General features: G+C 47.8%; 1 protein-coding gene across 1 annotated transcript in view; it reads left to right on the forward strand.

Moving 5' to 3' along the window:
* The window catches only part of DYRK4 (dual specificity tyrosine phosphorylation regulated kinase 4), a 47,501-nt gene that overhangs the window by 28,090 nt on the left and 3,455 nt on the right, over positions 1 to 15,956 (forward strand). Inside the window, exons 14-17 of the mRNA XM_087935514.1 lie at positions 8,317 to 8,489; positions 10,403 to 10,463; positions 12,975 to 13,104; positions 15,474 to 15,655. Of these exons, the coding sequence (XP_087791640.1) occupies positions 8,317 to 8,489; positions 10,403 to 10,463; positions 12,975 to 13,104; positions 15,474 to 15,655 (546 nt within the window). The remainder of the gene's footprint in view (positions 1 to 8,316; positions 8,490 to 10,402; positions 10,464 to 12,974; positions 13,105 to 15,473; positions 15,656 to 15,956) is intronic.

Below are 15,956 nucleotides of genomic sequence, written 5' to 3' on the forward strand. Positions count from 1 at the left end.
TCAGGCCAAAAAACAGTCTGAAAATGGCCCGAAAAACAGCCTGAAAACAATCCAGAAAATAGCCTGGAAAACAGCCAGAAAATGGCCCAGAAAGCAGCCTGAAAATGGCCCCCAAAATGGCCTGAAAATGCCTGAAAAATGGCTTGGTTTTTTGTGGTCTCTCGGGCCTTTTTCGGGCACTCCATTGCCCACAAAGACCAGCTGGCGAGCGTGACAGATACCAGAAGAGCAGCTGGCAATGGCACGTGCCCACAGAGAGGGCTGTGTGTGCCACCTCTGGCACGCGGGCTATAGACTCGACATCATGGTCCTATCTAAATCTTAGCAGATCTTATCAGAGCTCACTCAGTACATTCCAGATAGGTATAGGTAGTCCTCAACTTACAACCGTTCCTTTAGTGACCGTTCAATGTTACGACCATCGCAGCATCCCCAAGATCAAAATTCAGACGCTTGGCAACCGGCTCATATTTATGATGGCTGCAGTATCCTGGGGTCACGTGTTCCCCTTTTGCGACCTTCTGACAAGCAAAGTCAATGGGGAAACAAGATTCACTTAACAACTGGGTTACTCACTTATCAACTGCAGGGATTCACAACCACTGTGGCAAGAAAAGCCATAAGATGAAGCAAAACTCAGTTAGCAACAGAAATGTGGGGCCCAGTTGTGGTTGTAAGTACTCTGGGATTGAGTACTTGTGAATTCTGAATCCAAGGCCTCCTGGATCCGTTTCTGTGTTCAGACGGGTGTTTGGGGGAAGACGGCTGTTAAGTTTGAGCAATGAGAGGCTGAACCAGAGCATGAGTGCAACAGTACTTTATTTTACAAATAAAGGGCTGACCGTGCTTGCCAAGCCTGGAACTGGCTCGCAGCAATCAGCAGCCAGTTGGACCCCGCAGCCTGCTTTTATAGCTGGCTGCTGGGGAGAACCGACCAATGGGAATGGGGGAATAACGCCCACACAAAGTGAGTGGACCTGAGTGAGAACTCCTTGAGTCCTCAGGACATAACACCCCTTCCCCCAGATGCGAACACGCATAGTCCTTGAGGTAGATGGGGGTTTGTGTTGGCGCCGGAGCGGCGCAACTCGGGAACATTGTCTGACTGTTCGGTATCAGTCTGTGACGGTTGAGCTGGCATAGTGTCGCCAACACTCTCTCTGGACTGGGCATCCTCGGAAACCACCGGGTTGGTTTCTGGAGTCAAACTCTCGTGGGTTGGATCCGGTTGATCAACTCTCTGGGCGCTGTTGTCCGAGTTTGGGCTGACCGGGCGACCGCTGGCGCAGACTGGTCACTGGGTGCGATGTGGCTGGGTGGCGGATGGGACGGTTCCCCTTCGACTGGAGACTCTGGATTCTTGTTTGCAAGGTTGCTGAGGCGCCTTCTGAGTTGGTCTATGTGTCTCCTCCAGGCGCGACCATCCTCCAGCCTGACTCTATATGATCTCGGCCCGGTGACGGCGATGACCTCGCCCGGAATCCAAAGTGGGTCCCCAGCGAAATTCCTTGCGAATATCGGCTCCTGTAACATAAAATGTCTAACCCCCGAAGTGGAAGCGAGGGAGAGTCAAGGCAGTATTGTGGGTGCAGTCTATCTAATACAGTCCTCAGGCGCCGGCCCATCAGAAGTTCCGCTGGGGACTTATTGGTGACTGCACAGGGGTTGAGTGCTGGCTCATCAGGAACCGTGAGAGTTTGTGGTGCCAGTCATCTCTGCCAAACCTAGCGAGGGCCTCTTTGGTGGTCCTGACGGCCCTTTCAGCCAACCCATTACTCGCAGGGTGAAATGGGGCTGTGAAAATGTGGCGAATGCCTAGGTTGGCTGCAAAACGGCTGAATTCTACTGATGCGAACTGTGGGCCATTATCAGAGACCAAGGAGTCGGGTAGTCCATGGGTAGCGAACAGGCGCGTTAACACGTTGGTGATTGCTAGTGTGGTGGTGTCGTGGATAGCTGCGCCACGTCTATCCACTTGGAATAAGCGTCCACGACCACTAGGAACATCTTTCCATGCACGGGCCGGCCAGATCGATATGGATTCTAGACCAAGGGCGCTGGTGCTCTCCCATCTGGTAGGGGTGGCGATGGGGGGAGCAGGACGGGATTCCTGGCAAATGCTGCAGGAACTTACCCAATTGACAATGTCCTCGTCTAGACCCGGCCACCACACGTAGCTGCGTGCCAGCGCCTTCATTCTCACAATGCCGGGGTGTCCCTGGTGCACGCTTCCAGGACTCGGGTGCAGCGAGGTCGGGATGACCACTCGAGTGCCCCACAGTAGACAACCCTGCAAACTGGACAGCTCCTGCATGCGCGTGTTAAAGGGTGCGAATTTGTTATCAACATTGCCTCCCGGCCACCCCCTCCTCACCCAGTCGAGCACCTGGGCGAGTGTTTGGTCTGCCTTGGTTTTGGCGGCGATGTCAAGGGCGGTGATGGGCAGGTCCAACTGGGTGATTTCAAAAATGGCATTGACAGGAGCTGGGTCTTCAGCCGGAGCGGGTAAGGGGCAGCGACTGAGTGCGTCAGCGTGGGATAGAGTTTTGCCCGGGCGGTGGATAAGTTTGTATGAGTAGGCCGCTAGGAAAAGCGTCCACCTTGTCATCCGAGGGGAGAGGACTTGAGGTGTCTGTTTGTCGCCGGCCAGTAGGCCCAGGAGGGGCTTATGGTCGGTGACCAGTTCGAAGAAGTGGCCAAAAAGGAATTCGTGAAACTTTTTCACGGCTGCAACAGCTGCTAGGGCTTCCTTGTCTATTTGGCTGTAATTTCGCTCCGTGGCCGAGAGCGTCCTGGAAAAAAGCGATGGGGGCCTCGGCGCCATTGGCGAGTCGGTGACTAAGGACCGCCCCAATTCCAAAAGGGGATGCGTCTGCTGCCAGTACTAAAGGAAGGTTGGGGTCGAATTGGATGAGCACTGCCTCTGACGTAAGTAGTGATTTGACAGCGTTAAACGCCTGGTCTTCTTTGTGCCCCCAGTGCCACGGTGACTTTTTGTCTAGTAATCTGTGTAGGGGTTCGGCTACTGAGGCTTTATGGGGCAAAAAGGATGCATAAAAGTTTAGGAGTCCCAAGAAAGCTTGTAGCTCCGTTTTGGAGGTCGGTGTGGGAGCTTCGTGGATCGCCCTGACCTTGGACTCCAGGGGATGAATGCCAGAGGCGTCAATTTTATAACCCAGAAAGTCCACCTGTCTAGTGGCAATGGCGCATTTTTCTTTTTTTAACTTGAGGCCATGCTGTCTGAACCTCTCTAACACTGCTCGCACTCTCTGGAAGAGTTGGGGTCTGTCCCTGGCCGAGACCAAGATGTCGTCGAAGTAGGGTACTACACCAGGGAGGCCCTGTAAAAATCCGCTCCATGAGGGATTGAAAAATACCCGGGGCAACACTTACGCCAAATTGGAGACGCTTGCATCGGAAGGCACCCTGTGAGTGACAATGGTCTGAAGTTCCGCTGTTTGGTTATCAACAGGGAACTGTTGATATGCTTGAGACATGTCCAATTTAGCAAAAATACTGCCCGGTTCGAATGTGTGCAATAAGTGCTGAATGACAGGCACGGGGTAGGCGCTAACTTGTAAATATTTATTGATTGTTGTCTTGTAGTCCGAGCAAATTCTCAGGCTACCATCTTTTTGAGGGTGTGACAATGGGCGTCTCCCACTTGGCGAAATCTGTTGGCTCAATGACCCCTTGTTTTAGTAGTTTATCCAATTCAGCGTCTAGTTTTGGTCGAATAGCAAATGGAACTCTACGTGGTTTTAATCTGATTGGGACTGCCTGGGGGTCAACGGTGAGCGAGATGGGGGTTCCATTATAACACCCCAGCTCCTCGCTGAACACATCTGCGTAGTCAGCGAATAAGGAGTCAGTGTCTGAGGTTGAGACAGCATGGACTCCTGTTAACCCTAGGCCGAGGTGGGGAAACCAATCGAGCCCCAATAAGGTGGGTAGATTGCCGTTAACTACCACTAGAGGTAGGTGGCCTTTAAAAGCTCTAAAACTGACAAAGAACTTGCCTCTGCCGATCACGGGAATGGCCTTCCCCTGGTAGTCCTTCAGACCGAACTGGCATCTCTGAAGCCGGGTAGTAGATAGGCTGGGGTGGAGTCTCTTGAGGGTGTTCCACGAGATTATTGAGAGCGCTGACCCTGTGTCAACCTCCATGTGGCACAGTTTACCTTCTAGGGAAACGGAGAGAGAAATTTTACTAACAGAGTGGCAAGTCGCCTGGCAAGGCGGTGCGTGCGACAGTTTAATACTTGCCTCTGTGGTCCCGAGTGCGAGGACGGGGGTCTTTGTGCAGCGCTTTGGGGGCTTGGCAGACTCTCGCAATGTGCCCCCTCTTATGGCAGTTGTTGCAAGCGGCTCCTTTAAACTTGCAGGTGGCCCTTTGATGTGATCCCCACAGGCTAGGCACAGGGTGATGTGCTTGGGTGGACGGTGTATTCTTGTTTGGCCCCTACCTGCGACCGTCTGTCATTGGTGAGGCGATGGACATCGTTCTCATCGTTGTGGCCTTCCTCCGCTTCCACCTCTTCGGAATGGACTGGGAACGCTGCTAGCTTGGCACTTGGGCCCTGAATTTCGGTGGCTGAGTTTGTTGCTAGCTCGGCTGCTAGGGCCTCCTCTACCGCTTGCGCGAGATTGAGGTCTTTTTAGCTAGCAGTCGCCTCTGTAGGTTGAGATCCTTGACCCCACAAACCAATTGATCGAGGAGCATGTCCTCCAGGTATGTTCCAAACCCGCAGTGCAGGGCTGCTGTTCTGAGGCGGCCATATATTGGTTGATGGTCTCCTTACTTGATTGCTTCCTCATTCGGAGCGTGAACCTCCTGGCGATTTGTGAAGGCCTGGGGCGTAGTGGTTTGTGAGGATCTCAAGCAACTCCGGACCACGGGCGTTTTTAATTCTCTCGGCGCCACGAGTGCTGCAGCGGTATCGTAAGCGGTGGCTCCGCAGTAGATTAGGAAATAGGATTTTTCGATGCTCTCCCGCATCCGACAGGCCGACCGCATCGATGTAATGATTGAAAGCGGTTCTTATACGATTCCCACTTCTCTTCGTCTGGTTTAAACGCCGGGAATACTGGATTGGAACCCATGGTGCTGGAACGGCTGGGCTACCTGCGGGAGAAATCTCTCTGGGACTACGAGCGCTCGTGAGTTACTAGTGATATCAGCTCTGGAGAGGTTTTTGCTACCCTCTCTTTCTCTCTCTCTGGGTTACCACGTTGGCTGCTAGCCGTTGGAGGTGTCTTGATTCGCGCCAAAAAAGTGGGCGTTAGTGACTCTCTACAGCGCTGTGCTGTGATTCCTACTGGCTCGAAATTCAAATGACACCCGTTTGAATTTCGCGCCAAATGCAGAGCGGCTGCGGCTCGCAGCGCTTCACTTTCCCCGTAGCGAGGCTAACAAGCGGCTACAGGCGCTTCTAACTATTTGACTCAGACCGCTTTCTCTGGCTGCGGATCTGCGTTTGCTCTTTTGATCGCTCGTTTCGTTAGCTGACCGCTCTCTCTGGCTGTGGATCAGCGTTTCCCTTGTTGCCAGCCGATCGCTCTCTCTGGGCTGTAGATCGGTGGCTAGTGACTCAGCGGTTGCAAGGTGCTTCTGGTAGCCATCCCATCCTCGTCGCCAGTGTTAAGTTTGAGCAATGAGAGGCTGAACCAGAGCATGAGTGCAACAGTACTTTATTTTACAAATAAAGGGCTGACCGTGCTTGCCAAGCCTGGAACTGGCTCGCAGCAATCAGCAGCCAGTTGGACCCCGCAGCCTGCTTTTATAGCTGGCTGCTGGGGAGAACCGACCAATGGGAATGGGGGAATAACGCCCACACAAAGTGAGTGGACCTGAGTGAGAACTCCTTGAGTCCTCAGGACATAACAACGGCTGTATCTTGGGATGGAGTTCAGACAAGGATTCCTATTCAAGGAGGACATTCTCCTTAGCAGACGGTTGCTGCAGGATAGGGCTTCTGGAATTCACTTGGATTTACTACTGGCGGGGTATTTGAAAGATCTCTTCAGGTTCTTTCACCCAGAAAGACAATGTAGAAGAGCCAGCAGAGCTGAGAGACAGAGTTAAGTGCACCATCAGTTTAGAATTGTTATGTTGCCACAAACGGTCCATGTGCGATTCCTTCTGAATTTAGCATTGAACATTAATTGATTATTCTCATTTTATAGGCTTGAGCAATAAATCCACTGAACTGCAACTTGATGCAGGGTCCGATCCTTTGTGCCTGACGTTAATTTAGCCAGTTGCAATTTAGAAGATGTATTGCTCAGGCCTCTACACAAGAATCTAGTCAACTAAAGATCAGCACTAAACTATTACCGGACAAGGATCAATGGAATTCAAGAAGGGATGGATTTGGACCATTTGTGGTGACATAGATTCTAAGTTGATGACACACTTAACTCCACCCCCAGCTCTGCCTTCCCTTCTCCTACAGATACGGGCTCATAGTCTGTGGCTTAGATCAGAGTTCCCCAAACTTTTCAGCTTCGAGAACTGCAGGGATGGGAGATGGGGTTGTTCCGAGTAAGCATGTGCAGTTTCATTTGCACAAGTGGCAGGCATGTGTGCCCGCTGTTAGGGATACACCCTAGCAGAATGTGCACGGAAGTCAGGCAGGCAGGCAAAATATGTGAGATAAACGTTTTTGTAGCTTACACTCAGTAAAACAGATACACTGTGCTAGTTAAATAGTTTATTCCAGTAAGAGTTTTAGCATAGTCAAACAGTCCATATATCATTCACTAGTTCAGTCCGTCCGGGGATTATTCAGTTGCAAAGTCCGGTGTCGAAAAAGAGGTCAGTAAACTTACAAATATCGGTCCAGTGATATATCTCCTCGCAGTAGAGATATGAATAAGTCAAAACTCCTTTCTTCCTTCGACGTTCAAAAATTCAGCAGCAGGGAACACGCAGTTAGCAAACCATCAATCCAGCAATCCAGCAGGTTCTCTTGCTCCCTCTTATGGCGGTTTCACAACTGCACCCAAAATTACATGCTTTGCAGTTTAAAGTGATACACACTTAAACTTAACTATCATAGTTTATATATATTATTTTACCCAAACTATGTTAGGTAACCTTGTTATTTCTAACACCCGCTGCTTGCACAAATGGAGCATATACGTACACACTCACATGCTGTTCATGCAAGTGGGGATGTGCGCACGCATTCATCTGCCACTTCTGCAGCCCGGTTCTGAAGGCTCAATGCCCAGAAGTAGATTGCGGCCTGGGGGAGTTAAGGATCTTTGGCTTCGATCAGCAGTTTGGGGCTCATAGGAAGGACTGGCTATTTGTAACAAGGTCAGGGATCTTTGTCAAGCGTCCTCCAAAGCAGTGGTCGCCAACCAGTGGGCTGGGGACCACTGGTAGTCTGTGAGAAAATTTTGGTGGTCCGCAAAGAAATGTTACCCCCAAAGCAATTAATCCAGGCTGCACAGGAACACAAGGCTGCATCACCCACATGGCCTGCAGAAACACAAGGCTTGCATCACTTGCATTGCGAACAACATGAGGTAGTTATGGGAGTGGGGAAAGGGTGAAGGGGAGAAACTTGCCCCACTCGCCCCACACAGCTCACCTGGCCACCTTCTGCCTGCTTCTTTCTGCTTCTTTCTTCTGCTTTTGGCTGCACTCAAGGAAAGCACAAAAGTCTTTCTTTTTCTCCCCCAAACTCCACCAGAAATGAGTCTTTGGGACCCTGCAAGGCATCCTGCTCCAAGAGGTTGCACTGGTTTGACAAGTCTCACAAAGACTCATTTTTGGCAGAATTTGGGGGAAAGAAAGAAAGACTTCTGCTGCTTCTGCTGTTTTCCTTGCATGAAGCCCAAAGTCTCTCTCTCTTTCTTTCTCCCCCCCTGAGAACGGAGCTGGAGATGGTATTCTGCGGTCCCAAATAAAGAATGATCGATCGGTAGGAAAACGGGGTGGGGAATTTTCCTGCAGACTTTTTGGGGGGATTTTCCCAGGGTCTCTGGTCAGCGGGATTTAAAATGATGAGTTTGGTGGTCTCTGAGGTCCTATTCCAGGGCAAATGAGGAGGTTTGCGAACCAGTTGAGACAGAGGTACAAGCACAGGTGGAGGATGGGGTGGAGGTTTGCACGATAGGAATAAGCCATGGAAGCAACTGCTTCAAAATAGCAAGCAGAACATTCGATCTATTGGCTTACTGAGTAAAGACTGTCAGGTGGCAGAGAAAATCAGAGAAATGGGAAGCATTTTTGGTGGGGACTGAGCTACCCTCTCTCACAATTTTTTCCTCCAATGTCCATCCTCCCTTTTTTGTTTGCTTTAGTGTACACCTATGTCCAAAGCCGGTTTTATCGTTCTCCAGAAGTCATTCTGGGCCACCCGTACACAACCTCAATCGATATGTGGAGCTTGGGTTGCATCATAGTTGAGCTCTACACGGGGTGCCCCCTTTTCCCAGGGGAAAATGAAGTGGAGCAGCTTGCCTGCATTATGGAGGTACCTTTTGTTACATCCCTAAAGTGGTCGGTAAAATGAGGAGCCAGATTGATGGGAGAAGTCTACCAACTCTTTGAACCGCTTAGAGAGGGCTGCAAAGTAGTAAGGTATGTAGTGGCATATAAGTCTAAGACAGTGCTACTGCTATTTAAGCCGTGAAGGCGAAGTACTTAGACTGCAGTATTGCAGGCTGACTCTGCCCACTGCCAGGAGTTCGATTCTGACCAGCTCAGCGTTGACTCAGCCTTCCATCTTTACAAGGTCAGTAAAATGAGGACCCGGTGTGATGACCCCGGGTGGGATACAAAATAAACACAGTCACAAAAAAACAGATGAAGCCCCTTTTATTCCTTCACTTTGCTTCCAAGCTCCAAATATCCTTGACTGGAGACAAAAAACGGAGTCAGTGCATAACTTTCAGATGGCTCTGGCCGAGTGGTGGTATTTTACCAGTTCGGTCCGGTTCTGCCAAGCCGGTAGCACTGATGAGCAGCGAAGACTGAACCAGTTCTCTCCAATGCTCTGCTGTTGGGCCCACCTGCTCGCCCGGTTTCCCATACTAACTTTTATTCCTGGCTTTTGAAGTGCAGCTGCTTTGCGCGGCAGCTGCTGAAATGAGAGGGAGAGCGCAGGATTGCAGGAGGTGAGTCAGAATGCTCAAAGTGCACATTTGGTGCGTGTGTGTAGGCAAAGTATGTGTGCGCACGTGCAAAGCTCACCCACCAAGCCACGCCTACCGAACCAGTGGCAAAAATATTTGAAGCGCACCACTGCCTTGGCCCCATCTCTGTTTCAGATGCAGATCCCTCGTCCGAGCCCTCCCCCACACTCCAGGACTGGCCCATGTTCTTCCCCACTGTCTGACTCTGCTGCCAGCTCTGCAGGCCGCCGGTGGACCATAACAGTAGCATTTGCTGATTTTCCCATCCTTGTTTGGGATGGTGTTTCTCCATCAAGCCTCTGGGTCTTTCAAAGAATGGTAGGGAGAAGCAATTAGGCCTTTCTTTTTCCACAGCCAGGACTGAAAGCTTCGGGAAGAATTTTCCGCTCTGAACTGGGACTCAGGACCTTTGCCCAAAGGCCCTGAGAGAATTGGAGGGCATAGTTGGCAGTAACACCCTGCATATAGGAAATGAGCGGGATGAGCCCGAGGGCAGGGTCAAATGCATCATCAGTATGGAATCATTGCATTCCCACAAAAGACTGAAGTCTAGCCACCTGTGAATTCCATTGACTCTTACCTAGTGTCAATGTAGCTTTGACCATTAATAGATCAGATTCTTGGTATATAGGTAGCATGGAATCAGTGCTTTGCATTAAACTCCTGTTCCTGGTTACTTGTGCCTGACAGGTGTCCTTGTACATCTTCCAGGGCTGTTCTCCTCAACCACGTAGTTTCACCTGGATTTATAGTAGTGCAATATCCCTTGTCACAACCTAGTGCAGAGTTAAACGGAGCAGGCTTAAATCCAGTCACTCACACTGAGCCAAGTCATGAAACGGTCACTCAATCCATGGCTCAGCTTTGGACTTCAACTGAATTAACTACTGGTTGCTTTACAGAGAAACTGTAAACTTTGTTTTCTCTCTCTCTCTCTCTCTCTCTCTCTCTCTCTCTCTCTCTCTCTCCCTCCCTCCCTCCCTCCCTCCCTCTCCCTCCCTCTCCCTCTCCCCCTCCGTCTCCGTCTCTGTCTCTGTCTCTCTCCCTCTTATCTCTCATCTCTCTGTCTCTCTCATCTCTCTCATCTCTGTCTCTCTCTGTCTCTCTGTCTCTGTCTCTCTGTCTGTCTCTCTCTCATCTCTCTGTCTCTGTCTCTCTCTGTGTATGTCTCTCTCTCTGTGTGTATGTGTGTCTGCCTCTCTATCTCTCTGTCTGTCTCTCATCTCTTGTTTTTTTTTCTTTCATTTTAAAGATCTTAGGACTTCCACCATCTGATTTCATTCAAACTGCATCAAGAAAACGAACGTTCTTTGGTAAGCATTGATCGTTACTGAACAATTCAATTAAGTGGCTATAATTATGATGGAAAAGTCTGTATTTTGAGGACTGCTTAAAGCAGAGAGAATGTGGCTCTGATTTAAGCATTTATCCACCTATCATTTAATAGGAGGATGAAATATACCCCTCCACACACACACACTTCATCATGGCCAAACCCGTGGTGATGAAGTAGTTGGAATGCAGTATTGCAGACTTCATTCTGCCCTCTGCCAGGAGTTTGATCCTGCCTGGCTCAAGGTTGACTCAGCCTTCTGTCCTTCTGAGGTTGGTAAAATGAGGAACCAGATTGTTGGGGGCAATAGGCTGATTCTGTAAATCGCTTAGAGCAGTAGTGGGATTCAAATTTTTTTACAATTGGTTCTGTGGGCGTGGTTTGGTGGGTGTGGCTTGGTGGGTGTGGCTTGGTGGGCGTGGCAGGGGAAAGATACTGCAAAATCTCCATTCCCACCCCACTCCTAGGGGAAGGATACTGCAAAATCCCCTCCCCACCCCACTAACCTGCTTTCCAGCTCCATTCTCCTGTGCAGGGCAACCAAAAGACCCAGCCAATCTGTGGAGACTCAATGGGAGGCAGAGACTAGATGGGGGCAGGGCCAGTCAGAGGTGGTAGTTGCTGGTTCTCTGAACTACTCAAAATTTCCACTACCGGTTCTTCAGAACTGGTCAGAACCTGCTGAATCCCACCTCTGGCTTAGAGAGGGCTGTAAATCATTATGAAGCGATATACTGTATAAGTCTAAGTCCTATTGCTATAAACATAATATAAAATATATAAAGTGTAAGAGCTATGGCGGCACAGTGATTAGAATGCACTACTGCAGACTAAGTTTTCCAACTGCCAGCAGTTCTATCCTAACCAGCTCAAGGTTGACTCAGCCTTCCATCCTTCCAAGGACAGTAAAATGAGGACCCAGATTGTTGGGGTCAATAGGCTGACGTTGTAAACTGCTTAGAGAGGGCTATGAAACATTGTGAAGTGGTATATCAGTTTAAGTGCTATTGCTATTGCTATGCTATCTAAGCCGTGCAGGTGCTGGGCTTAGAACGCAGTATTGCAGGCTCACTCTGCCCACTGCCAGGAGTTCGATTCTCACTGGCTCAAAGTTGACTCAACTTCCTTCCTTCCGAGGTTGGTAAAATGAGAACCCTGTTTGTTGGGGGCAATAGGCTGACTCTGTAAACTGCTTAGAGGGGGTTGTAAAGCATTATGAAGCAGTATATAAGTCTAAATGCTGGTGCTATTTTACACAGATGGGCTATTTTGAATCCTACATGTTCACCTATCACTGTCACACCGTGAAGTGCAACGGATGCACTGAACAACTGGCACAAGCCAGAAAGTCCTACTTTGGGCCTGAGGCAGAAAAATATGGGTGGATGCTGCCACAAGGGACATTGTGTTTGTAGAAAAAAATCTGATGCCCCTTTCAAATTTAGCATGCGCTGTGTAAAAATTGGTACCCACCCCTATGCCTACAACAAATTAATTTTGTAATTAAGAATTCCTACTTGGTTGCCTGGCCATCTAGCTGTACAGGCAATTTCAGACAAACAAGTAAGGTTTAAGACTACAACATTTGCCCTCTCTGAATATGTGTATTTTCTTCTGTAAAGACTGACAGTTTGTGCAAATGGCTCCCAGTTTCACAATCTCAGCTGAATGTGGAAATGTACCCACATACATAAGATCCAGGGGTGGGATTCAAATTTCTTAACAACTGGTTCTGTGGGCATGGCCTAATTTGTGGGTGTGGCTTGGTGGTCATGTGACTGGCTGGGCATGGCTTATATGTAAATATTGTAAATATTGAATTTTTTTATTAAAAAAGAGCAACTTTTACCCAAAATCAGGCAAAGTAGGCAGGCAGATTGAGTTGCTCACAGAATCATAGATTCACCCAGAGATCTATCTTTCTGCAATCTGCTACCTGAGTCTGTTACATAAAATTTGCTTGCAAGCAAACTCACAAAATTAACTCACAACACACCATGTATGTAAATATTGATTTTTTTTTGTATAAAAAGAGCAACTTGTACCCCAAATCAGGCAAATCAGGCAGGCAGATTGAGTTACTCACAGAATCACAGATTCATTCAGAGTTCTACCTTTCTGCAATCTGCTACCTGAGTCTGCACTGAAAAATAGAAGCTTCAGTCCTAAGGAAGGTTCAGCTCTGCTTTTAGATTAGCTAGAAAGCAAGAAATCTAACAATTTCCTGCTTTCTAGCTAATCTAAATCTCCAAGGCACAGCAGAACAGTTGATGGTTGGCGGGGGGGAGGAAAAATAGCAACTTAGCAGGCAAGTTTGATGGTGCACATGCCAGGTAAGGAGAAAGTGGGCAGGGTGGGGTGGGGCAGGTCTAGCCAGTGGCACAATTTGCCAGTTCTCCAAACTGCACAGAATCGGAACAACTGGTTCTATAGAACCGGTCCAACCAGGCAGAATCTCACCCCTGATAAAATCCGTTTTCCTCTTTTGTAGATTCCAACGGTGTTCCGAAAAGTGTCACAAACACAAGAGGGAAAATAAGGAACCCAAATTCTAAAGATCTGAGTGCCGTCTTGAAAACATACAATGGCACCTTTCTGGATTTTCTCAAGAAGTGCCTCGTGTGAGATTTTTTTTGAAAAAAGATTATTTTGCTAAATCCTGCTTTTATTTTCCCTTTTATGCTTTTAAAAAAAGAAATAACTGTAGAGAAACGGATCGTTGTAGAGGAGTTATTTTTGGATAGCTTAATTCCCCATTTGGTCAATTATCTTTGGAAATGGTTTGATAGGAAAATGCTATGGCAGTGATTTCCACGTTGCATTTGATGAGTGATTGGAAATTATATTAAATAGTCTTTCCTCTTTTGTAATAAAGCTACCCTGCTTGTCTTCCTGTGGATTTTGAAGAATTTTCTTGGAATATTCCATGTTCTTATATGGTCATATTGCTATTCCTTCCTTCCTTCCTTCCTTCCTTCCTTCCTTCCTTCCTTCCTTCCTTCCTTCCTTCCTTCCTTCCTTCCTTCCTTCCTTTATCTTTCCCATTCTTCTTCTCCAGTGGCCACAGTTATGACAAAAAAAGCAAAGAGGTCTGGCTAGGACTTTGCTTAAAGCAAAGTGTGTCCTTAAAAGGTAACGGTAAAGCTTCCCCTCGCACATACATACTAGTCGTTTCCAGCTCTAGGGGACGGTTCTCATCTCTGTTACAAAGCCAAAGAGCCAGCGCTGTCCGACGACGTCTCCCTGGTCATGGGACTGGCAGGATTAAATGCCGAAGGCGCATGGAACGCTGTTCCCTTCCCACCAAAGGGGTCCCTATTTTTCTACTTGCATTTTTTACATGCTTTCGAACTGCTATATTGGTCCAAGTTGGGACAAATGAGCGCTCACTCCATTGTGCAGTGCTAGGGATTCGAACAGCCGAATTGCCGACTTTTCTGATCGACAAGCTCAGCGTCTTAAGCCACTGAGCCACTGCGTCCCTATTAAGTTTGTCCTTAATTTTTAAATTATGAAATGTGTAATTAGATGCTTCCAAATGTTATGCAGGGTCGTTGCTGTTACGATTAAACATCTGTTAGCCACCACTGCAACTTCATTTGTGAGTCAAGCTCACGAAAGAGTTGTAAAATTTGGAAGGTGAAATCGAACTGACCAGAACAGAGAAATGGCACAAGGTTTCTTGCCTTAGAATTCCTTGTCACTTGAAATCAATAAAGTTTTTTTTTTTAAAAAAAAGAATTCCTTGTCACTTGAGGCTCTACTCTACCTTTTAGTAGGGATAGTTCTTGATTTACAACCATTCATTTAGTGACCGTTTGAAGTTATGACACTGAAAAATGTGACTGTGGATTGTACTTAATGACTATTGCAGCATTCCCCACAGTCTCATGATAGAAATTTGGGTGCTTAGTAACTAACATGGGCCAATGTAGCTTTAGGTCTAGTTTAATGAAACCTTCTTTTCATTAAACTAGACCTACCCAGTTCCAGCAACCGTTCTTCATATGTTTTAGCCTCCAGTCCCCTAATAATCCTGGTTGCTCTTCTCTGCACTCTTTCTAGAGTCTCAACATATTTTTTACATCATGGTGGCCAAAACTGGATGCAGTATTCCAAGTGTGGCCTTACCGAGGCATTAGAAAGTGGTATTAACACTTCATGTGATCCTGATTTTATTCCTCCGTTTATGCAGCCTAGAACTGTGTTGGCTTTTTTGACAGCTGCAGCACATGGCTGGCTCATATTTAAGTGATTGTCCACTAGGACTGCAAGATATGAGCTGCGGTGGCACAGTGGTCAGAGTGCAGTACTGCAGGCGACTTCTGCTGACTGCCGGCTGACTGCAATTTGGCAGTTCGAATCTCACTGGGTTCAAGGTTGGCTCAGCCTTCCATCCTTCCGAGGTGGGTAAAATGCGGACACAGATAGTCAAGGGAAAGAGGCTGACTCTGTAAACCACTTAGAGAGGGCTGTGAAGCACTGTAAAGTAGTATTTAAGTCTAAGTGCTATTGCTACCCTTCCTTCCTTCCTTCCTTCCTTCCTTCCTTCCTTCCTTCCTTCCTTCCTTCCTTCCTTCCTTCCTTTTCTTTCCCATTCTCCTTCCTGGTGGCACCATGGTTGGAATACCGTATTACAGGCTGACTCCGCTCAAGGCCAGGAATTCAATCCTGACTGGCTCAAGGTTGACTCAGCCTTCGTGAGGTGGGTAAAATGAGGACCCAGATTATTGGGGGAAACATGCTGACTCTGTTAACCACTTAGAGAGGGGCTGTAAAGCACTGTAAAGTGGTATATAAGTCTAAGTGCTATTGCTACTGCTATCTCTCTCACAGTTACTACTGTTCAGCAAGGGTAACATCTACATTCTACCTGAGCATTTGGTTTTTCTTGCCTAAATGTTTTTCTTGCCTAAATGAATTGCCCACGCCATGAATGATCAGCCTAGCCTTAATCTATTTTTTATATTTATCCTCTCTTTGTCTCAAGATGGAAACCTTCTTTGCGCATGATTCCGGAAGAAGCCATCCACCATGCATGGATGGAGGAGCCGTGGCCGCCCAGACTGAAACAGAAGCCCAAGATGGCGACGAAGCTGAGTGAGGCAACTTTCTACACCACGGAGAAGAAAAAGGAAAACACTCATAAAAATACACAGTTAGAAAAAGGAGGTTGTTTAGTTTTAATTCTTGCTTTCCTTTTAAAATGATAATGATAATGATAGTAATAATAATAATAGTAATTATAGTAAATGATAATAGAATAATAGTAAAAAAATAATAGTAAATGCAGACTCTGCAAAGAAGTGCATGAAACCATCGATCAGATACTGAGCTGTCGCAAGACAATTGCTCAGACTGACTACAAACAACGTCACAACACAGTCACTCAGATGGTCCACTGGAACTTGTGTCACAACTACCATCTGCCTTTAGCAAAGAACTGGTGGGATCATAAGCCTGAAAAAGTGGT

The sequence above is a fragment of the Pseudonaja textilis genome, chromosome 5 (assembly GCF_049901715.1).
Source record: "Pseudonaja textilis isolate UNSWEBS1 chromosome 5, rPseTex1.2, whole genome shotgun sequence".
NCBI lineage: Eukaryota > Metazoa > Chordata > Lepidosauria > Squamata > Elapidae > Pseudonaja > Pseudonaja textilis.